This window comes from Hippopotamus amphibius, chromosome 4 (assembly GCF_030028045.1).
Source record: "Hippopotamus amphibius kiboko isolate mHipAmp2 chromosome 4, mHipAmp2.hap2, whole genome shotgun sequence".
In the NCBI taxonomy this organism is placed as follows: domain Eukaryota; kingdom Metazoa; phylum Chordata; class Mammalia; order Artiodactyla; family Hippopotamidae; genus Hippopotamus; species Hippopotamus amphibius.
Genome location: NC_080189.1, coordinates 121,244,547 through 121,268,906, shown reverse-complemented (window position 1 = coordinate 121,268,906; position 24,360 = coordinate 121,244,547). Strand labels below are relative to the sequence as shown.

General features: G+C 36.2%; 1 protein-coding gene across 1 annotated transcript in view; it reads right to left on the bottom strand.

Moving 5' to 3' along the window:
• The window catches only part of PLXDC2 (plexin domain containing 2), a 400,818-nt gene that overhangs the window by 200,877 nt on the left and 175,581 nt on the right, over nt 1-24,360 (bottom strand). The window contains exon 3 of the mRNA XM_057731187.1: nt 126-272. Coding sequence (XP_057587170.1) covers nt 126-272 — 147 coding nt within the window. The remainder of the gene's footprint in view (nt 1-125; nt 273-24,360) is intronic.

Below are 24,360 nucleotides of genomic sequence, written 5' to 3'. Positions count from 1 at the left end.
TTAATCTAAACTGCCACTGAACTAAATATACTTGAAAAATGATCACAACAAACAATGTTAATATGTCAATTGAAGCAAAAATGTTTTCACAGCAGAAAAAAAGAGTCAAATGTCAAAGTACTTACTGCAGCTTGTCGATGAGTATTGGACAGTATTCCATGAATCTTCACTTTGTCCTTTTCCATTTGGTCTATGTTCACCCACAAATCCCGGCTGGCAGAATCAGATGGACCGTATATCCGAGATATATAGTAATTATGATCTGTGTCCTCCTGTAATAATAGAGAATAATGCACATCAAGAACACAGGTATGGATGGACCTTAAGTGTACTGTGCTAAATCAGATAGAGAAAGATAAATACCGTGTGATATCACTTATATGTGGAATCTAAAAAAGCCAAACTCACAGAAACAGATTAGAATGGTGGTGACCAGGGGCTGGAAGGGGGTAAAATGCGGAGATGTTGGTCAAAGCTACAAACTTGCAGTTATAAGATGATTAAGTTCTGGGGATCTAATGTACAGCATGGTGACTATATCTAACAATACTGTACTCTATACTTGGAAGTTGCTAAGATTGTAGATCGTAAATGTTCTCATCACAAAAAAGAAATGGTAACAAGGTGACGTGATGGAGATGTTAGCTGATGCTATGGTGGTTAGCTTTGTCAGTATATAAGTGTATCAAATCAACATGCTGGCGGCAGGAAGGGGATATGGGCATATATGTATAAATACAGCTGATTCACTTTGTTGTACAGCAGAAACTGGCACAACAATGTAAAGCAATTATACTCCAATAAAGAGCTTAAAAAAAAATCAACATGCTGTACTCCTTAAACTTGCACAATGTTACATATCATTTATATCTCAATAAAGGTAGGAAAAAAGGAGAAGCATTTATTTTTTTCAGTGACTACTCAGAACTAGCTAAATTTGCCAAAAGCATTCTAATTTCTAGTTTAGAAGGAAAAAAAATAAATTTTACTTAGGATTATGCCTTCTTGAAATTTCTCTATTTTATCAGTCTATTTTGTTCTTTCCTTAGAGTTGTTTAAATATTTTTTTTTACCCTAAACATGAGAGTGTGCCAGAATTGCGGCAAGCAAAGACAGAGGTAATCACATGTGCTTCTTATTATAAGCTTTGTGTTGATACTGATTGCTATTTAAAATAACACCTCTAAGATGAATCTACTTGTAGCATTTTTTTTTCTTTTTCAGGTGAATTTAGAGTGCAACATGTAATGGATGTTTTTTCACATCAGTTACATTTTTGTAATACCTTTATTGTCCTAGAATCAAAATTCTTCCTTCTGACCCCCTTTTTAAGAGAAGCATTAAAATCATTATATATATCAAACATATAATTTACAGTTATACACAGTTTCATTAAAAAGAAGAAAAAAAGTCAGCCCTCAAAAGAAAAAAAGAAGCAAAGAACAAAGGTATTCCTAAAATTCATAAAAGAACAAACAAAAATGATTCTACTGAAATTAGAAGTATTAGTATTCTTCAAAATAGCCATATGAGTTAAATAACCTCTAAGGAAAGTGAATTAGATTTTAAAAATAATAAACCTCTTTAAAATAAACTGTTATATAAACAAAACTTAAAGACAAATGAACACTCTGTGTAAATAGTCTTTTCTAAAACAGTAATGTTAGGGCCTAACTGCTGCTGCCCAAACAAAAAATGTCACTTCTGGAACTAGTATTCTCTGAAAACCTGAGCTGTAATTACTATTGAGTGACAACAAATTCAAACTTCTCCTTTTAAACTAGGGTTATATTAGGCCCTGCTTTCATTTAATGGTCCTAGAAATTGAGATAATACATGTTTTCCCTATAATTTGGAATGTTAAATTCTACTTTTATTTAAATTCTCATTATTGATATCAACATGGTACCTGTCACATAACCTTTATTTTTCATGTTTCTCACTCAATGAAGAGATTTAAACGTTTTAAAAGACAATTTTGCTGAGGAACACCCAGAAAAATCCTATGATTCTTGACTAATTCGAATCTCAATTAGTTCTTTTGTTGTTTGTTTTATCATGAAATGTAATTGTGCTTATCCATTTGAGAAGTCACTAAACAATATATTTTAAAACATTTATATATTTTAATATATCTTAAAACATTCAGGTATATGTAAGATTAACGTTTAGTGAATAGAGGGCTATGATTTGAATAATAAAGTGTCTGATGGAATTTTGTCTAATGCACTTATTATTTAAGTGCTAATTAAAAAAATATAATTATTCTTGAAATCCAGTCAAAATAAGAATCCCATGTACCTATTCACAAGTCATTATACATATGGCTACATAGAGGAAAGGGATATTCTAACTAATATTCTAAATAGATTTTGCTTCATGACTAAAAGAAAAAAATATGACCCCAAATGTACATCTTGAGAAAAGCGATTAAATGTTAACAGTAAATTTTTAAAAAAATAAAAATTCTAGGAAAATCTCCAATTAAACTCTAGATATCACATACAAATTGCGAGCATACCCACAATGAAAGATAAGAAAGAAGTTCTGCAGAGAAAGAAGAAAAAAGGAGATTTGCAAAGAAAGAAGTAGGAATAAGATTCTATGGAACTCAAGAGAGCTTCTATCCTAATGGTTTTCCAGCCCTTGCTTCCAGAACATGATGACACTGGTTGCTTAGGTTCCAGGAGAGTAACAAGCATTGTGGTTGTGCCTTCAACTCTTTCCCGTTGTCTGGTGCTTCACTGTTGGGAGCTTTCTGTGGTGAGCACCCTCCTTGACATTGGACATAAGCCATTCTGCATGTGTACTCCACTGGCAGCAATGGTTGGTGGGCATGATGAGCACATAAGCTAAGAAGAACCAATTAGTGAGACATCCAGGAGATTAGGTAGAGAAGAGATAATTTCCCTGATTCTGATTGCTGAAATGTGTAGGTGTGAGACTTGGAACTACTGCCACCATTGTGCTACCTAGAGGGAACCCTGCCCGAGGAAAAAGCAAACATAGATAAGGACAGAACCATAAGCAAGGCAAAGAAAAAGCCAGATCCCTGACCAAGTATATCTAAGTGTGCCAATTCCTGGGCTTGTTCAACCACTTAGATGAACCATTCAATCTCTTCTATTGTTAAGACACCTTGAGTTGAGTTATTATCAGCCAAAAGAACACTAACTGACAAACAAGTTTCCTTAAACTTGCATGAAAAGAGACTTAAGCAATGTTAAATGACAACCTTATCTATAGATTTATAGATCTGGATAACAAACACTTCCCATTCATATCTGATATTCTAGCAAATCACACAGAAGGAAAAGAAACTTGTATCTAACCTGCCAGAAATCATCAAGTCTGAATAACAAATGATAATGATTCATTCAGTTTTTCAATGAATGGTATAAAAGGATGACTTTGAAGAAAATATTCAATGAGTCTAAATTAAAATTTTAATTTTTTTTCTCCCTATTGCCAGTATTTTTATAAAGAGTTCAGCAACACTGAGGTCAGAGGTGTAATCTTTAGATGAATTATGTAACAGATTTCATTATGCTGTCAAATTCTTATATAATTGCCAAATAGATATTTTCTTTAATATTACAAACTTTCAGTATAGAGTTCAGTATAATTGTTGCAATCAACATATCTAAAATGACTTTGGTATTTCCCTTAACCCCTAAATCTCTGTAATTAATCAAGACATAGTCTTGAAGTTAACATAAATAATGAATATCATTGTGCTAAACAATGGATGGGCTGCAAAAATGTACATATTTTTGTCAGTAATCAGTAATTACAGTTACTCATATGGCTATGTGAACATACACCTTCATTTTCACTCAAATCAGAACTTCTCAAAACAACATCACATCTTTCGAAAGACTGAAAGCTAAAGCTTTTCAACTACTTGGTATTTGACTTCTGTAGCCCAAGCTTGCCAAGTTGTCATGGCAACTTCTATTCAAAGAGGAAGACAATTTATTGTTTACCTAGGGATTTAGAGACAGAAGTTGTTAAATTCCTGGGAGAGGTGTTTGGCTCAGTTATTCAGGAAAGCCATAAAATAGATGTCTCAAAAATATGACATCTTAGCACTACTAAATTATTCAAACCACATCCTGTCCTTTATAGGAGTTAATGGTACTTAAAGCTTTGCCAAAAGCCACTTCAGGCACAAAGATTTTCCTATTCTGCTCAAAAGCAAACTATTTCTAACATCATAGAAAATAAAAGAAAACACCACTGTGATATGCCTACTTGCCAATTCATTTAGGAAACCAACTGTTACTGAAAGTAGATTGCACAGTAGGTAGCTATAAATCCTATAAATTCATGCTTTTCAAATATACCTGGAAATGTGCAGCTGTAAACAGAGGACATACACCAAAAATAAGGAGAAAAAGTCTTCGTAACCGTGGCCTAACCATTCTGCAACAATCAGTTTACACAATTCCTAACCCCAATGTTGTCTTTTCTTCTATCGTGGATGTTAAGTTGATTTTATGTTGGATAATTTTTATGGATGCCTCACACTGCTTTATGTAGTAACAGCATTCAAAATCGAAATTCATTTCATTAAGAATTGTTTTAAAAAATCAAGAATATATTGTATGAACATCACTGTGCTAGTCATTTGAAATACATGGATACATAAAACAGTCAAAGTTCTTAGGTAAAGCTATTTAGCATTTGCTCAATCGGTTACCTTTCAAAGGTAGTTTCATAGTAAATTTAAAAATAGTATAATTTGAAAGGCTCTTGCCAGGTGTTAACATATACCAAATATGTTACATTCTTATATAAATGATTTCACAAGGGCCATATACTACATTTAAAGGTAAAGCTATTTTAAAATATTATTTATGTATATAAAACTCCTCAAAAACAAAGAGTTAAAAAATAGTGATCTAAAAAAATCATGTTGATATAAGAAATCAAAAGGACATGATCAAATAACAGAGGAGGAAAAAAGTGAGCTGGCAATACTCAGGAAAAAAATTACAGAGATGAAATCATTAGTAGTAACAAGGGCAGAATAAATATGACTAATTGCTAGTCAGGACACAGAAGAAAGTGTTGAGATGTTCATAAGATGAAATGGAAAAGAAGGATGAAGTATATATTTAAGACAGATAATCAAAGTATTTTAAAAAAGATATATACGTGTGTGTATATATATATATACATATATATACATATATACATAGTTGGCTCAAACAGGTTTTTTTTTAAGTGTACTAGAACAATTTTTTTTCTGAGATAAAGACTTGAATCTACACACCATGCCCCAAGTAAATTTGCAGTAAAAATTTGAATATTAAGAAATTTTCTGGTGAAATTTCTCATAGATTAAAAAAAGAATGAGAAGTCTTATAGGCATCTAGCAAAACAAATCAAGTCATCTATAAAGAACAAAAAAAACCTTGGATAGTCTGTTACTTCTTCATAATACCCAGTGGAAAAAATGGCTGTACAATCTAAGAGAAGAAAGTTGTGATTCAAGGAATTTTTGCCTGATTTGTAATTTAATTATAAAGGCAACAAACATATTTCTAATACCCACAAATACAGGGGGAATGTACCATACATGAGACTTTCTTAAGAATGGAAGACCTAATTATACAACCAAATCAACTCAGGGGTGAATCAAACATGGTCACAGGAATAGAGAAGCTGTTATATTGGTTATTTCCAGATGATGGGATTTGGAGAGTATTTTTTTCCCTTAATCTGTATTATTTGAATTTTTAAAATAAACATTAATATGTAACCACTTTCTTTTCTTTTTCTACAAATAATGCATTAACAAATCTGTGAAGATGCTTAAAAGTATTAGTTGCTGATTCTTTGGAATCAAACCACCAAAATATATATCAAGAGACACAAGGCCACGATGTTACATACAGATAATACAGAATATCTATATAAGTACTTTGAAAAGTGCTTAAAGAAGACTCCTTTATCACACTATAAATTAGATACTCATACTCAGTGTAGAGCTTCAAGGTCAATAACTTAAAATTGCTCTGTGAAATAGTTGGTATATAAATTTCCATTAAACCTTTTCTTTAGAATACTGGTTTCAACAACTTAATTGATGTAGAGTGCATTTTTTTCCACTATTTAAGGTAAATGAAATCAGTGTTAATAGAAACATGAAAATACTCACTTCTACTAAATTTTGAGTGAGGGATTGCTTAGAGTTTGAATCTTTATAAAATTATTTTAAGCATTTTATAGAAGCATCGCTAAATCATCTCTCTTCTTTGTTCATTCATTACGCAGAAATCATTTGTTTCATGTGTATAAGATACAATATATTTTAGTGAGAAACACTGTGATAGAAAGTATGGGAGAAAATGCTGAATTCCTCAATAGCCCTGCTACATCTTGGCAATGGCGATAATTCTACGAGAGAATTTTAAGGAGTCGCTGCTGTTTTCCTTTTAGTTATTATCCTAGTATAATCTGCTGGTGTTTTTTTAGGAATGTTATTAAGGATTTCACAAAGAGGCAGTAGGCTGAGACATAGCTACATTCCGACAAAGTTGTGGATAGAGGATGGAAGGCAGGAAGGACTGCGGGGAAGGGAAACGGGGTGTGGACTAAACCATTAAACTTGCAGGCAGGTGATCTGCTCTCCAGTTCTCACAGGCTTGGTCACTAACAAATTCTGTCACTTTACTGAAGTCAATTACGCGTTCAGTTCATTTCAGTGGACTGAAAATGTGAGCTCCCCTGCGCTTATAATCCCTCTTTTGCCAGAGGTAAAATCACATGGGGACGACAGGGGTCCGGGACCTGCAGGAGCTGCCCAGCTGAATGCGGAGTGGTTCCCAGCTGATCTGGGAGAATTGAAAGCATCATGAAACAGGAGTAGACTACATGGAAAGAGAGGTGGATAAAAATCCCACCTGAAACCCCACTTTTCCCAACTACATTAGAAGAATGTGACCTACAGGGAACGCGGTGCAGGAAGATAGGTCATAATATCTAATGTCTGTTAATAAAAAGCCAGTGAGAGTATTTAGCTTTCTTTCACTGGGTTGCCAAAGAATGAAATTTGACCAACGTATTTAAGCACATTTAAAAAGCATATGTACCGAATATAAAGGATTATTAAATTAGCCACACACAATTTCAGCACCGATAAGAGCAATCACATATTATCTTCAAATAGCCTTCAATATACATCAGCAAGTACTACAGCAATACTCTCTTCAGATACTCAGAACAATTACATGGGATACAATTTAATTTACTTTATCGTGTCAGAAGAATTAAAATCAATCAGATGATTGCACCAATTCTCATTATGCATACCTTTTCCATATTTTCAGCTTCTTGCAGGTGCCTTTGCCACTTCTTTAAGGATTTTTACCTACTTGATCTATCTGCAGCATGGTCTATCCTCTTAGCAATAGCTTGTCCATGACTCTTTGGTAGGCATGATTTATTTTACCAGTTCTTCACAAGAGTTTAGTTAAGTGACATTCAAGAATGTAAAATTAGTTGAGGGGTGTGTGTGTGTGAATTTATCCTGAAGTCACATTACTATGTCACATATAAAATATGGGATTCCAGCAATATATCCATTGTAAAATAGTTTTCATTTTCCCAGTAACAATTTCTCTTAGATGAGACTGTCTCTCATGCTTTGCAGAGAGAGGTAAACTCTAAGGCCAAGGAAGCATAACACACTTATTTATGATCTTCCAAAATAATAACAAAATCAAACCTCTATAATTCAATTAAGTGATTGCCTAGATCTCCAGGCATTTTGGAATGTGTTGGTATGTGTTTTTGCTGATTTATTTATTAAATGAAACAAATAGTATTTACTCCCTGGATGTAGTATAGTTTTATTTGCTCCTGGTAGAAACTTTCAACTTTTGCAAGAATAAGACTTGGAGAGTATTCCCAGTCTTAGAGTGGAGAAAAAGAACAGGCTAGAGAGAGAATCTGGGGCAGTTCTGAGTGAATTAACATCTTAATTTATCTTTTATAAATACAAGCAAGTGATACCCAATCATGCAGTGGCTGCTAAAGAGGTGCACTGCCAATTTACACGGATCTCTGAAGGCTCCAAAAACCTAGGGAAAAAATGTATGCATGAAAAAGTTTAAAAATATGTATGAGATTTCTATTAAAAAGCACAAAATTAGCATTACAATGACATAGCTCAAAGGAGATCTGGGTTGAAGTACAGCTTCTGCCTAAATAGTCACTGTAAATTCTGGACTTTATATAAGGAATTGAATTAGGTATCTCTGAAAATTCCTTTCAGAACTCAAAGGTTCTGAGATTCTAACGCCACAAGGCAAATGGGAAGAAACTGCTAAGGGTGAATCAGAAAACTCTGCATTACTTAAGTGATACCCACCAAAACAAATACAAGTGTGCAGTTTGAAGAACAAACACAGGTAGCTAGTTATAGTAACTGTACAGTATAGTACCATTTCAATAGGTACTTAATCATCCTTGTTGGTAAGTTGTAGACTGGCCCCCAGATTGGAGGCAAATTAACAGACTTGTTGTAAGGAGTGTAGGAATCACTGGGAACACTACGCGTTATCTGTGCAAACTGAAACAATCACAGGTCCTGTATTTGTGTGCATTATTTTTCAAATGCCCAATATATTGTGATGCAGAAAACGTGTGCTCATCTTAAAGTGTTACTGAATTTCTCTATAATTCTTGGTGTATTTTTCCAATCAACTAGAAAGAAACAACTATGGTGTGAGGGACCTCAAGATGTTCTGATAATCAAAAAAGACCATCATAATCTAAAAATATGGATATTTCTATCCTAGATGTAGCATTCATGATGGGGCTGGAACTCGGACACTATAAACATACTGTCTTAGTCTGCTCAGGCTCCCGTAACAAAAGACTATAGACTGAGTGGCTTAAAAAACAAAAATTTATTTCTCACAGTTTTGGAGCCTGGGAAGCCTAAGATCAAGGTTCTGGCTGATTTGGTTTTTGTGAAAATCTCTTTTCCTGGCTTGTAGATGGCTGCCTTCTTGCTATGTCCTCAAAGGGCCAAGAGAAAGTTCTTTAGTGTCTCTCCTCCTCTTATAAGGAGACCAATCCCATAGGGCCCCACCCTTACTACCTAATGAAATCTTAGTTACCTCCTAAAGGCCCTTTCTCCAAATATAACCATATGGGGGTTAGAGCTTCAACATACGGATTTCAGGAAGACAGAATTCAGTCCATAGCACAGACAGTTCCTTTATTAAATTTGGATTTGTAAGAAAGCCCTAGATTTATTGCCTTTAAAAATTCATTGTCATTCTCTAGTGCTAATCAAAATTGCCATTCAAGCTTTCTAATATAGGAGGGCTTTTTGAAAATCCATACAGTTCTCTATCTTGGCCTATTTCTTAGGAAAAAAAGTTGAGATATTTATAATTTTACAAGGATTATGGGAAATTTTACTCTGGAGCAACTTCTAAAACTTATAACTCAGTTGTCAATGTTCACATAACCAACATTGTGGAAAAGTTGGGTAATTTCCTCCTATGAACTGGTCAGTCTTCTCATTTCTAAGGTAACAATTACTCTTCCCAAATTATTCAGTCTAGTATTTCAAGTGACAGGTATTAATATATTTATAATTATTCAGATTTTTTCCATATTATTACTCCTTTAATGTAAAAGAATGAAATTTTCCTTGTCTTTAAAAAATTGTATTAATTTCTCATGTCTTTAAAATCTTAACCCCCTAGAGTAAGGCAGTGATTAATATGCAATAGATCAGTTGTGAGTGGAATTTTGCAAAGGAGATTTGATATCACTTGTCATACTTAGAATCAGAATCTAATTACATTCTATAATTTAGAATAATAATAATGTCACAACTTCAGAGTTAAGTCCACTTGAGATAAACATGTGAAAATATGTTGGAAATTATTAAAGGCTGTTAGATACTACTTTTGTTGACGTGAATATCTCAAGTAACAACAACAACAACAACAACAACAACAACAACAACAAACTTCAGACATTCTACATTTTTATGCTACTAACCCTTATTGAGGTATGAATTCTCCTCACACATCAGAGATCACCTTGCAGTCCATAATTAACAGAGTGAGCAATGTTCTACAGCCACTAATTTTGGAGAACAATTTTCACAAATAGTGCCATTCTGAAAACCTCCTTTTACAGAATTTTACATAATTGCCTTGCCTCTAAGCATACCACTTTTATTATCAAAATATATCTCTAAAAGAACAAGCACAGAAAGCACAGCAATCAAGGAAACTACTTTCACCATTAATAGTATATGTCACATTATGCTAGTAGAGAGAATCATCAAGATATTTAACCTAACCAAGTTTTGTGAGAATACTGTTGGCTGTTATAGCAAATCTAGCATCCAATTCTATTAGTTGTCTAGCTACAGATATTGACATTTACCTCTAAATGAAATTATATTTACGTCATTGGAATTTTGGAATTACATTTAAAAATCTAACATTAGGACAGAAAAAGAGGACATGTTATTTTGGGTAATTATTTTCAAACTTAGAAATGGTGAAATAAATTACAGATAATTCTCCATTTATTTATATATTTTTTAAACCCTCACCATCAAAATTTTCACATCTTTCACAATAAATTTTTAAAAAATAAATGATAACATGTCTCATACTATTTTAGTTTTTCTCATTTCCTAAGTTTATACTACTGGTTTTGAGGGAAAATTAATATGTGGAAAAAAAACAGAAATTAGGAGAAAATACAGTTTTAAAGCAAATTGATTTCTTGAGAAAAAATACAAACATATGTATATTTGACCTGTGTATATTTGACCTGTGATAAACATACTTTACAAAACTGTTAAACCAAGTGAAACATGAACAGAGCTACGTTATTTGGTAAACTAGAAATAAAGGTATACTTTCATACTTTGAATGACAAAATTGCGGAAAAATAGTCACTTTCTGTGTTTCAGCTGCCCCTTATGAAAAGGTACTTTAAGCAAGCTTCAAGTATCTAATACTGAATTAGAGTTCTACATTCTCTCCATATTGAATTCGTTTGCTCTATCTTTGCCATCTATCACTGGACTTTTGGTGGTAGGTCTTTGTTTTGGATCTTTTACTTTAAAACTAAGTAAATGGTTAATCACATATTTATGAGGACTGGTTAATAAGTGTAGCTAATTCTCATAATTGCAAATTCTCAGCTTGGCACATAATATACATTATGCATGTAATCCTTACAACTCAATTAACTGTATGGAAACTACAGCTCAGAAATATCAACTAGGTTGCCTGGCATCACATAAATCCCAGAGATGTAAGAAAAAGTTCTGTATCACTCCAAAGTCTATGTTCTTTCCACTTCCATAATACCTTTTAGATATTAAATTCTTTCAGGACCTCAAAAAATATTACCTTTGGTCAAACTGCTTTCATGAGGCTAGTGATCAGGTCTTCCATAATAGCTCTCTCACGGGTCTCCCTGCTTCTGTCTTGGTTCCCTTTAGTTTATGCTCTACAAAGTAGAGTAATCCTTTTAAAATAGAAATCTGATCATATTACTGACTTGCTCTAACAAGATTTCCCTTCACACTTAAGAATAAAACCCAAAGTTCTTACAAAGGCTTGACACAGCCATCCCTTCCTCTTCATCCTCCCTACCACAAACAGCACCAACCCTACTAGCTCTCCTGGTACCCCACCATCACGCAATGTGCCTCGACACCACACTGTGCACCTGCTCTTTTATGCACCTGGAATGAGCCTCCCCTATTCTGTCATGCTTTATTTCTTAGTCTGCTTTACTTTCCTTTGTAACTTTCATCATTGGACTTCAAAAAAAAATTATCTTCCCCCTCCCCCTCCCCATGTCTAAAATATCTCTACCTTTCTTTATTGGATTCACTGCTATATTCTAGATGGTAAACATTGGTACATGATAAATAGTACACAGTAAATATATATATTTGTAGGTTTTAGACTGTCTTTATATTTTTCAAGTCTAGTTACTTCCGCTTTATTACCTCCTAGCAAAGATGTTATAATGGTGGATTCTTCTTAATAGCAAGGAAGAAGTAAAAAATCATATACAAACCAATCCAATTTATTTATAAATGTTTTATTTACTATTCAGTTTATAATTCTTGAAATTTCCATGCTCGATTACAAAACCCCCCCAAGTCACAGCTATCAGTAGTTATTGCTGGGTAACAAACAACCCCCAAACTTGGTGGCTTGAAACAGCCATTCATTTGTTCAGGAGTCTGTTGAGGTGGACTGGGTGCAGCTGAGCATTGCTTCTGTCCTACTTGGTGTCAGCTGGGCTCACTGATGGTTTGTGGCCAGTTCTCATGTTGGCTGGGGACTGGCTGGTTCCACGTGGACTTGGCCACAAGTTTAGGGTCTCTATCTCATTGTGCTGTCTCATTTCCAAGGAGACCAGATTGGGCTTATTCCCAAGCTGACAGAATCCAAGCAAGTAAGAATGGAAGCTGCAAGTGTCTGGAGGCATTGCTTAGAAGGTGCTCAGCATGACTTCCATCCCAACATTTGATCAGAACAAGTTACAAAACATGTCCTGGATTCAAGAGGTGAGAGAGAGATCCTACCTCTTTATGGGATAAACCGTAGGAATTTGGGGCAATTTTAAACCCATTATGCCATGTAAATTTTCTGTGCCTGAGTGGTTGAGCTGTTTTGCTAAGTATAAATAAACAGTTACTTTGACCCCCAGGAGATACTGTACCATTTCCACTTCATTGAGAGATCATTTTGACAATACCTGTGGGTAGTTTCAATTAAAAAAAAAAAAATCTGTAGTTGCTTTCATTTAGTACAGAGGTACTTTTAACAACATAAATCTTCCTACTGCTTTCTACATAAGAATTTTAAAAGCCCATTTCAAATGATAAATTCTTCCAGGGTCACATTTTAGAAGAAGGAAAATCTTGTTGCCAGCTCATTTAACTTTAGGTCACTGATGTACATGTCAAACAATGGCAGAGCAAAGGGAGAGAGGCTGCAACAGTTTCATAAGGCATTAAAAATAAAGAAGCCAAAAGAAAAGCACACTCTGTTGAAGTTGTTTTAAAATTACCAATTCTAGATTCAAACAAATATTTTCATAATATGGTTTTGCTGACTCGGCAGAAAGATTCCCTCTCAGATCTATAAAGCTGGTATTTATATCCTGCAATAAAATTACAAGATAGCTAGGGGAGATTTTATTTCAGTGCAGTCTGAGAAGCATGCTTTCCTTTTTGTGCTTCTGTCTTACAAATTCACACAGGGGAAAATCAGTGTTACGAGCTTCTTACTTTCCTAAGAACTAGCTGGAAAGACTGCAAGAAAAATGCATGGAGGTCAAATATTCAAGAGAACATAGTGTAATGTAGGAAGATGCTATAAAACGGCCTATTTATTTACAACCGTTTCTTCTAGTTGTCACTCATGCAAGCTAACAAGTATTTATGGTGCACTGATTATGTATGTGGGAGGCCTTGAGCTGGTTGCTGCTGTGAAGGGCAAAAGACGTTTATGATATAGTCCGTGCTCTCCAGAAACCTGCAACAGAGTGACATAATGCAGGTACTCAAATCTCTCTACTACAAACCATCATAAGCTAAGGGCCCTACTGATGGCAGAGTCAGTTCTATAAGCCTCCTCAGAAGGAGAGAATCTCACTCAGTTTTTGTGATAAATACAGTGTCCATAGGAGTCATGAGATTTATCTGGGCCTTGAAAAATGAGTTGAGAGGGCGATTCTCCTCAGAGGGACTGGTCTGAACCCAGCGGAATGAGCAGGAAAAAAACTAATAAGAGTACAGAAACTAACTAGAACACAGACACATACAGGGGAATAATGTGAAGTAAGCAGTGTTAGATGTGTAGAATTTTGACTGCTCAAACCTTTGAACATCAGTCTAGAAAGTCTGTAAAATGACAGCCTTAGAAGTAATGGATTAAATGTAGACTTAGATGCAACAATCTAGAAAATAGGATGGATTAGAGAAGGGAGAGATTAGAATCATACATTGGTTTGGAAGCTGTTATAAGATTAAAGAGTAAAAGAATAAAAATTAACTAACTAATTTTTTTAAAAAAGAATAAAAAAAATTAAGTACAAAATCCTAACAGCTCCACCAGGTTACTAAGGGAGAACAAAGGGGAAGAGCCTGTTGTGAGAAAGAGTGAAGTATCCAAAAGACTTGCCAGTATCTAAGAGACAGAAGTGCACTCCAAAATGACCCTGCAGCATTTAGTCAGAAGAACTGGGGCAGCCTGGACAGTTGAGAGTAATGATGCCAGCTACCATCTTAAAGCAGAACCTGGCATACCTACATGTCAATATAAGTGCTAAGAAACAAACACAGGAAAATAAATATCACTGGTTTCCAGATGCAGTGCATACCAATGGTCACAGAACAAGGCCTTAGGAGCAACCAGATGTTAATTGAGAAGCCTTCCTATATTCAGGTAACACCTGTATTTCTATCTTTCTCTCACTGAGTACTTGAATAAGTGCTCAAGGGGGGACAATGCCATGAGCTAATGACTGCCCTTGAACTGCAGCGGTGCTTCCCAAACTTGTTTGCACATTAGAATCAACTGGAGATAGATAGCTTCCTCCATAAGAGGGCAGACAGCAGTATCAAGCAGTATCAGAAGTATTTCTTCTTGTGGAACTGAAAACCACAGCCACAGAAAGATAGAGAAAATGAAAAGGCAAAAGACTTTGTACCAGATGAAGGGACAGGATAAAACACCAGAAAAACAACTAAATGAAGAGGAGATAGGCACCCTTCCAGAAAAAGAATTCAGAATAATGATGGTGAAGATGATCCAGGACTTTGAAAAAAGACTGGATGCAAAGATCGAAAAGTTTACCAAAGACCTGGAAGAATTAAAGAGCAAACAAACAGAGATATGCAACACAATAACTGAAATGAAAAATACACTACCTGATATAGTGGTCCCTCTGTATCTGCAGATGCAGAAATCGCAGATATGGAGGGCTGACTGTAAGGGACTTGAGCATCAGAAGATTTTGGTATCCATGGGGATCTTGTATAAATTAGCAAAATTGATGGATGGCAAAATAAAAATATGTGTATTATAAAAAAAAGAAAAGAAAAATATACTAGAAGGAACCAATAACAGATTAACTGAGGCAGAAGGGCGAATAAGTGACCTGGAAGACAGAATGGTGATAATCACTGATGCAGAAAAGAATAAAGAAAAAAGAATGAAAAGAACTGAAGGCAGCCTAAGAGACCTCTGGGACAATGTTAAACGCACCAACATTCGCATTATAGGGGTCCCAGAAGGAGAAGAGAGAGAGAAAGGACCTGAGAAAATATTGGAAGAGATTATAGTTGAAAACTTCCCTAACATGGGAAAGGAAATGGCTACCCAAGTGCAGGAAGCACAGAGAGTCCCAGGCAGGATAAACCCAAGGAGAAACACGCCAAGACATATAGTAGTCAAACTGACAAAAATTAAAGACAGAGGAAAGTTATTAAAAGCAACAAGGGAAAAATGACAAATATACAAGGAAACTCCCATAAGGTTAACAGCTGATGTCTCAGCAGAAACTCTGCAAGCCAGAAGGGAGTGGCATGATATATTTAAAGTGATGACAGGGAAGAACCTACAACTAAGAATACTCTACCCAGCAAGGATCTCATTCAGATTCGAGGGAGAAATCAAAAGCTTTACAGACAAGCAACAGCTAAGAGAATTCAGCACCACCAAACCAGCCCTGCAACAAATGCTAAAGGAACTTCTCTAAGCGGGAAACATAAGAGAAGAAAAGGACCTACAGAAGCAAAAACAAAACAATTAAGAAAATGGTAATAGGAACATACATATTGACAATTACCTTGAATGTAAATGGACTAAATGCACCAACCAAAAGACACAGACTGGCTGAATGGATACAAAAACAAGACCCAGATATATGCTGTTTACAAGAGACCCACTTCAGACCTAGGGACACATACAGATGGAAAGTGAGGGGATGGAAAAAGATATTCCATGCAAATGGAAATCAAAAGAAAGCTGGAGTAGCAATACTCCAGATAAATACTCAGATAAAACAGACTTTAAAATAAAAAATGTTACAAGAGACAAGAAAGGACATTACATAAAGATCAAGGGATCCATCCAAGAAGAGGAGATAACAATTATAAATATATATGCACCCAATATAGGAACACCTCAATACATAAGGCAAATGCCAACAACTATGAAAGAGGAAATGCAAGGCAGAAATAGACACAGATGTAGAGAACAAACATATGGACACCAAGTGGGGAAAGCGGGGAGGGTTAGGGGGGAATGAATTGGGTGATTGGGATACCAAATTGTACACTCTAAATATATGCTGTTTATTGTCTGTTAACTGTATCTCAATAAAAGTTCTTAAAAAAAAAAAAAAAAGAATCAACTGGAGATCTCTTATAAATTCCACAGCACAGATCATACTCCAGCCCAGGTGAATCAGAATCCGGGCTGGGTGCAGCGTGATCCCAACGTGCAGACATATCTGGGAGACACTGAACAAGAGCAAACATCACCTATTAGCTGAAATTTCCGATTTGCAACTGAATACGTTCCATATCTAATGATCATACCAAGCCAAGACTTTAGTAATATATAAAAAATTCAACTTATCCTTAAAGAGTTTAGCAAAATTTAAGACTTTCACTTCTTAAAATGTTGAGTTTGGGCTTCCCTGGTGGTGCAGTGGTTAAGAATCCACTCACCAATGCAGGGGACACGGGTTTGATCCCTGCCGCAGGAAGATCCCACATACCATGGAGCAACAAAGCCCATGTGCCACAACTATTGAGCCTGTGCTTTAGAGCCCGTGAGTCACAACTATTGAGCCCACGTGCTGCAACTACTGAAGCCCACATGCCTAAGCCCACTCTCCGCAATAAGAGAAGCCACGGCAATGAGGAGCCCACATACCACAACAAAGAGTAGCCCCTGCTCTCCGCAACTAGAGAAAGCCTGTGTGTAGCAACAAAGACCCAATACAGCCAATAAATAAATATATAAATAAATAAATTTATAAAAGAAAAAATTTTGAGCTTAATACTTTCCAAAGCACACACAGTAAGATTTACATTCCAGAGAACTGTAGGAATAATAGCCTTTCATCTGTTTTCGAAATGACGATCCTTACGGTTCCAGTGTTGAAATCGATCTCAAAAAAGAAGGCTGAGTCTGGATTTCTATTCCTTAATGGATATGAGATCTGGAGAATTTCTGATTTCTCAGATCTGGAGTTTCTGAATGTTTCATAGGTTGCATCTGTACATGTCCCAAATAGCATAAATTTGGAATTCTCAAATCATGGTTTTGGATACATTCATTTGGCACACAATTTTATGTGTTCCCCCTCTCCTCCTGCCTCCCTCTCCCAGTATACTAGCTCTGAAACATGTATCAAGATAAAGCAACTTCAAAAATGCAAGGAATGTGCTGCATCGTTTTGAGATATCAACACAATTTTAAAGATCATCAGTCAGTCTGCAAGCATAATCATCCAGCTTTGCATAAACATGCAGTGCAGAGAATTAAGTAGTGGTAAACTGAATGTGACTATACCAAACACAATGCTAATTGTAAGTAGCACTCAGTAGAAAGAGGTTAGATTTAGCTATGGAAGTTGATGCATTTTTAATCATTATACTTGATCCACATAAAAAACAAATTCAACCATTTTCCTGAAATGATACCACTTCCCTCATTTTTTTCTTTCCTTGACAAGATGAGTCACATGACTGAATTGACTAGTTCTCTCTTGCCTTTGGCATTTGATAGCCTTGGGTGGACACTCGCAGAGGAGAAGCAGCCTTCTTCTGTTTCCAGGTGTTTATGGTTCAAATATCAACCAGCTGCCTTTTTAGATTAAATATGTTTCCCTTTGATATTAGGACACTGAAAACACTTATTCAGGAGACTTTTGTTTTAAGGAGTATATAGTAAACAAAAGAGACACAGTTCCTGCAATTATGTTGCGTACAGTCTAGTGGGAGACACAGGCATTAAGTGATTGTATTAATAACAAACCCTAGAGCCATTTTATTTACTTTTATATCTCAAATGAAAAGTTCAAAAGAAACCAGGACGGGAGCTCTTAGTTGAATGTTCTGATGTTAGAATTCTACATATATCAGATACTTGTCTAAGTAGAGAATTTCTATTTGCTCATGGATTTGCTCTGCCTGGGCTTAGATATCTAAGTAGTTCTCTTCACTAATCTACATTGTGCATAAAATCTGCTTAGAAATAATCACCAGTTAATATTCTGAATTCAGTTAATTTGTAGATAAAATTCAGAATACCACTTAATGGTTAAAACATTAAAAACAATCTGGGTTAAAAAAAATGAAGAGAGTTTATGTCAAAGTTATCTGTGGGTTTTACTCTGGAAGGAACATGATTATTTCAGAGACTAAGGAGACAATGGGGAAAGAGATTGGGGGAAAAAACTATGTTCAGTCAGAGAACAAAGAATGTAATAAATATTCCAATGAATCAGACAAGTGAGGACAGGTGTGAACAAACAACACATCAGTGTTCTGTTACAACTAGTGTAAAATCCAAAGTTCACTCCAGGTCTTTGCATTAGGCTATGCTGACTTGATTTAAAAGTAATTAGTCCACTGTGTAGGGCATAGTTCCCCAGATCCAGTACATATTTGGTCCCTGATGTAGTGGAAACTTTATATAACTCAGAATGGCCTAGAGGTTTTTGTTGCAAAAAATGCTAACAATGGCTTGCAAAACATGTAGAGGAGTAACAAGGCATAATTTTTAAAGCCAAGGAAGAAAAACCAAAACAGACTGCCTTGAAAACAGAAAGTGATCATTTCCCCCAGAATATTTTATTAAGCAATAAAATCATTTGCTGGTTTATCTTTTAAATAAAGGAGTTTTGGAAAGTGGCTACCTGAAAATAACATTCTTATCATAAGTGTTTGCATAACATTTATGATAGAGACAAATATGTTAGATCCACAGAAAAGAATTCATAATACAGTGGTTCTCAAAGAACAAAATGTGAAAAAAACAAGGATAACTTGATGAGTTTTTTTAAAAGATACATTTTGTTATTCACCTATCATTTACTCTAATATAATGTTCTATTTCTTGTTAATGCTTTCTTTTTCTGAAAAGATAGGGTTAGCAGATAACACATATTTTTAAATGCCATCGTTCTGCAAATGAAAACACTGAGTGTTTTTTTCCCCTTTTTGTTTTATAATATCCAAGTTCCAGAGGCTACTGCCACAGGGCTTTTCCCCTTCCTCTTCGGAGGTAGATTAGAATATCTTTAAAGAACCGAAAATATTGGTCATAAGAACTGCTGAGCTAAAACCTAGAGAATTTCTCATACTCTGACAAAGTATAAGTTACGCACAAGGACTCTAGGAAAAGTTGCAAGGTTTCCATCTTCAAGGTCAAACTCACCGCCCCCCCCCCCCCCCCAAAGCGGCAATAATGAACCTAGCAAATGAGGATTTGCACGTGCTTTACATTTCTTCTTCTTGTTACAGGACTCTAAAGAACTCCTAGGGTCAGTCTGGTGCTTATGGGTGGCTGAAGGGCTATTGTGCAGGCACAGAGAGCCCCAGCGACCTCCTCAGAGCAGGGATGTTGGGGTGGCAGAGTTTATCTACATGTTTCTGATCTTCTAGTCCTTTTTCCAGGAAGCAGTCTCTGAGAGTGCTCTGGAGATCAAGCTGTTCCTAGTACAAATAATGCCCGGAAGTGCATTAGGCCCCAAAGAAATGCAAACTCCCTTACAGGGCTTTCAAAGATCTCTAGGCTTGGACTTGAGCCTCAGGCTCCAGGTTCCTCCTAGGCCAGTCTCTGCTCGCCCACCTTGGCACTTTGGCCTTCCTCCAGTCCACCTCCTCCCTGCTCACTGCCTTCTCAAAACGCTACTTCCCTACATGCAATGTTCTATCCCCGTAGCTCCACCATTTATGTCTCAACATAAATGTCACCTCATTGGTGATGTCTTACCCAACTATCTTATCTTAGAAGCCCCTGGCACACCCAGCTAATAACTCTTATCTCTGCACCTGCTTTGTTTCTTCATATGATTCTAGGTATATTTATTTACTTTATGTCTACCCACACCCACTTAGAAGGCATGGTTCATATCTGCTTTATTTACAAAAAAAGTATGAACAACTAGCATTGATTAAATATTCATTGAATAAGTGAATAAATGAGTGAATGAAACCAAGAACTTCATTGTTTCATCTTGTAAAAAAATGTATTCTGAGTTCCTAAATGTCAGTTTACAAATAAATGTATAAAGTCTAAATAAATTTATACTATTTTCCCAATAGTAAGCTGAGGGACAGTTGCTAGTCTGCTACATAATAGTTTTATGACAAATTCCTGCTGAGTACAATTCTGAGGTCAGCATTTTAATAACAAATGAAATAAAATGTGGCTAGTGGAGAAAGATCTAAATGGTTGAGGTCTTGTAGGTCAAGTCATGTGAAAAATGAATGGGGAAGAGTCCACTGGATGACAAAGAGGAACTGGACTTATTTTGCCCAAAGGTCAGAAGGACAATTCATCCATGAGTGTCCTGGGGATGAAATATTCAGGCAAGGATGAGTAAACAGTTTAATAAATTAAGATGTCAAAAAAAAAAAATTCTCCCTTAGGAAAGGATAAATTCCCATTCGAAGACTGAGCAAAGGCTGTTGGGGATGTTATGGATAAGTTTCATGTATTTGGATAAGAAATGCATTTTATACTATCTCAGATTATTTTGACTATCTTTAACTGTATTCAGTTTAGCTATTTTTACAACTACTTCCTGAAGTAATTGGTAACTAAATAAACAATTTGCTATTCTGGTAAGAAATAACCTGAGATCAACCTGAATTTTCAAAAAAAAACCTAGATTACTTTTTGTCTTCTTCACCATCTGTCCCTTCTACATTCTATCTCTGGCTTATACTCATTCATTTGGGTCAGAGCTCCTAGAACACTATTTACCTTATACGATGTCTCATTCTAAATAAGGCTGTTTGGGGTATAAGAAGATAACTATCATTAATTGATGTTTGATTTTCTCACCAGATATTAATGATTATTGAAGGATATATGCAATTGTGAGTGATTCTGACCACATGCACAAAATCTGAAGAATTTAGCTATATATACAATTCAGTTTCCAAAACACTATAGCCAAAGCTTTCAGACGATTAAGGAAGTACTGTTTACAAATAATACACCATGAACATGAATATAAAAGAGAGGTTAAGGAATTTCTCCAGCATCACAAACAGGGAGTCCATATGAATAAAGACAGAAAAAGCAAACACTCTGGTAATCGAAGTGGCTACTTTTCTTGAAGAGATAAACTATCACAGGTTCACTGGGCAATGTGCCAGGAGGAAATGGGTAGAAAGAAGATACAATATGAGACTTCTATTGTGGGGATTCATGCAGCCAGTCACATGATTGAGGAAGAGTAGGATTCTCATTAAGAAAAGAGTAGCTAAGTTCGGATTGGAAGGTTAGGTGTTCAAGTGTTGGAAACTTCATGAGGACTCCTTTTAGAAAACTGTCTCCACACCTCCCAGGTATCTTAGTCCACTCAGGCTACCATGATGAAATAGCATAGACTGAGTGGCTTAAACAACAGAAATGTGTTTCTCGCAGTTCTGGAGGCTGGAAGTCTGAGACTAGGGTGCCAGTCTGAGGGACACTGGTTAGAACCTGCTTCCTGACTTGCAAATGGCTGCCTTCTCACTGTGTTGTCCTACTGCCTTGCTTTTCCTCAGTGGGTACACGTGGAGAAAGAGCTCCACCCCTCTTGCTCTTCTTGTAATATCACCAATTTTATCAGATTAGGACCCCACCTTTATAAACTCAGTAACCTTAATTAGCTCCTAAAAGCCCTATCTTCAGATACAGTCAGACTGGGGATTAGGGCTTCAACATATGACTTGCGGGAGGGGATACAAGTCAGTCCATAGCACCAGGTTTCAGGTGCCAGGGATCAAGAGAAAGAGCTGCAGCTGGTGCTGCATGGGGAAGGGCTGGCTGGCAGCAGGAGCAAGAAACAGGGGATGTGGTCCTTATCCTGGCTCTGCCAATAATCTAAGCTGAATCCAGCTACTTCATCATACCTCTAAAGTAAGTATTTGGTGTAAAGTACCATTATGTCTGTTGAAACTGCTATAAAATTGAAAAGAAGTGCAGTCTCACACTAAAAGTTTTCCCCCCAGTTATTTGATTGAGTTTCATTCTCTTTTTTCCTCCAGAACTATCTACAAATTAGAAATACTGTGGCTATTTTATACACAAGCAATACTATTGAATACATGGTGATCATACAGTCACACAGTCTAATCTCTTTGTTGTTTATTTAATTTTTTAGCAAGCTATAGCCATAGACCAGAGCACACTTCTGTCTTATTAAAAGTTGAACCTTTTGCCAATGTTTCAAATCACTTTGACTTTCTAAATTTGTCTCACTGGTAAGTCTAAAATGTTTCAGTTTTTAAGTCTAAAATTTTTCCAAGAAAAACAAAAGAAGATGATTACTTGAAGAAATATTGTTTAAATTACAATATTTCAATGTAATTAATCAAATATATAAAAGTCTTTCTCATTAAGTCTAAATACTTTTGAAAACTTGGAATATTGAATTGATCATAACTGAGCAGTATATTTCCCCATGACTCCAATTTTGTACACTGTAATGAAGAACAAAAAATACTCTTAGAAACATTCTTCAAAAGACCAGTGAAGGTGAGACCTTTAAAACCATCTTTCACTTCTTGTTTATAATATCGTGTTTACAAGGGACGCAACAGGAAGTAGTCTACCAGGACTGTGCTTACATAAAATAAGTATAGAAGAAAAGCAGGACAGAAGAGATATGGAATGCATCTCCAAGAATCAGATTATATTCAATTGAATTCAGCTCAACCATAGTACGTGCCGCCTCTGGGGTAAACATGAAGGCAACAGTGAGGTGCCTCTCGGAGCCTGGAAATAAGATGGCCCTCTGGGATATAACCTAGTAAGTTTATATCAATTAAGAACGTAATTAGTTATTTGTTTGGTATATAGTAGCAATAGCATCTGGTGGCCCATTGGACAGATGGGCTTATGGACATGTTTATTTTGCCGTCACTGTGCCGGTCCACATGTGATTAAGAAAAAAAAAAGGACGAATAAACAACTTTTAAGTGTTTGGATTTCTCTTGAGAAACTAGAAGATCTGGCATCCTTGCCCACATTCCCACATGGCCCCACTCTGCTGCAGCCGGGTAGCAGCTGCCACAGTCCCCGTGCGCCATCATTCTCCTACATTCAGCAAGAAATTCCCTTGCAGTAAATCATGCCACATGTGATGATTTTTTTTTTTTTTTTTAACTTTTTTGGACTACTGCCACCATGACCCCAAGGGCTCAAATTTGCCAACTGAATATAAATCCAATGACTGTTTTTAAATACAGGACTGAAGAGTGTCAGATCACTCAGAACCCAATCAAGGCAATCGTAGTGAAATGTCAGGACAACAAATTTGGAGTGCACTGGTAATTTAGAAAGGGGAAACCTAATGTGCTAGATGGAATTCGCTTTGGAGGACATCTATGTAAAGGGAAAGGAGTAATCAATCCAAAACAGTGGTTAACACAGACATTTTTAAAAATGGAATTCGATTACTTCCTGTGAGAAGTAGGCAATATATAATCCATCATGAAAATGGGGAGAGATATGCCAGATTGATCACATCACAGGGGAACTTGGAAAGAGGTCTCTCCTGATTCCCTCCAGGAGGTGAACGCACGGTTTACTCTATTAAAGGGGGCCTGGGGCCGTGGATGATTCACCAAGGAGCAAGTGGGTGCACAACCCTGGAAGGGTCTAGTGTTTTGATGAGCCGTACCCACCCCACCCCCACCCCGCTTTTCTACCTAGATGCCCAATGGCCCCTGCCCATCTACAAGCACGATAATGCCTGCTGTCACCTGAGAAAGCCCAATTAGCACCCAAGGCAGGTGGCTGAAGATTCACAGCAGTGGTTTCAGGTTTTCTATCATCACTGGCAGGGACAGAAATCAGTAAGGTGCTTCTCTGTGCTCTGTCTTTGTCTCTTTGCCTCTCTCTGTCTCCAGGCATGGGTGCGTTTGCGGCATTTATGGTCGCCTGAGAGGGGAAGCAGAACGAAAGGCAGCAAAGTGGATAAAAACAGTCCCAGCAGAAGGAAAGTGACTGAAGTTAACAGCAGCAGCTTGCTAAAGCCAAGGGGATACTTTTCCTGCAGGTGCACCCTTGCCTTTGCAAAGTGTGGTGACTTCACTGC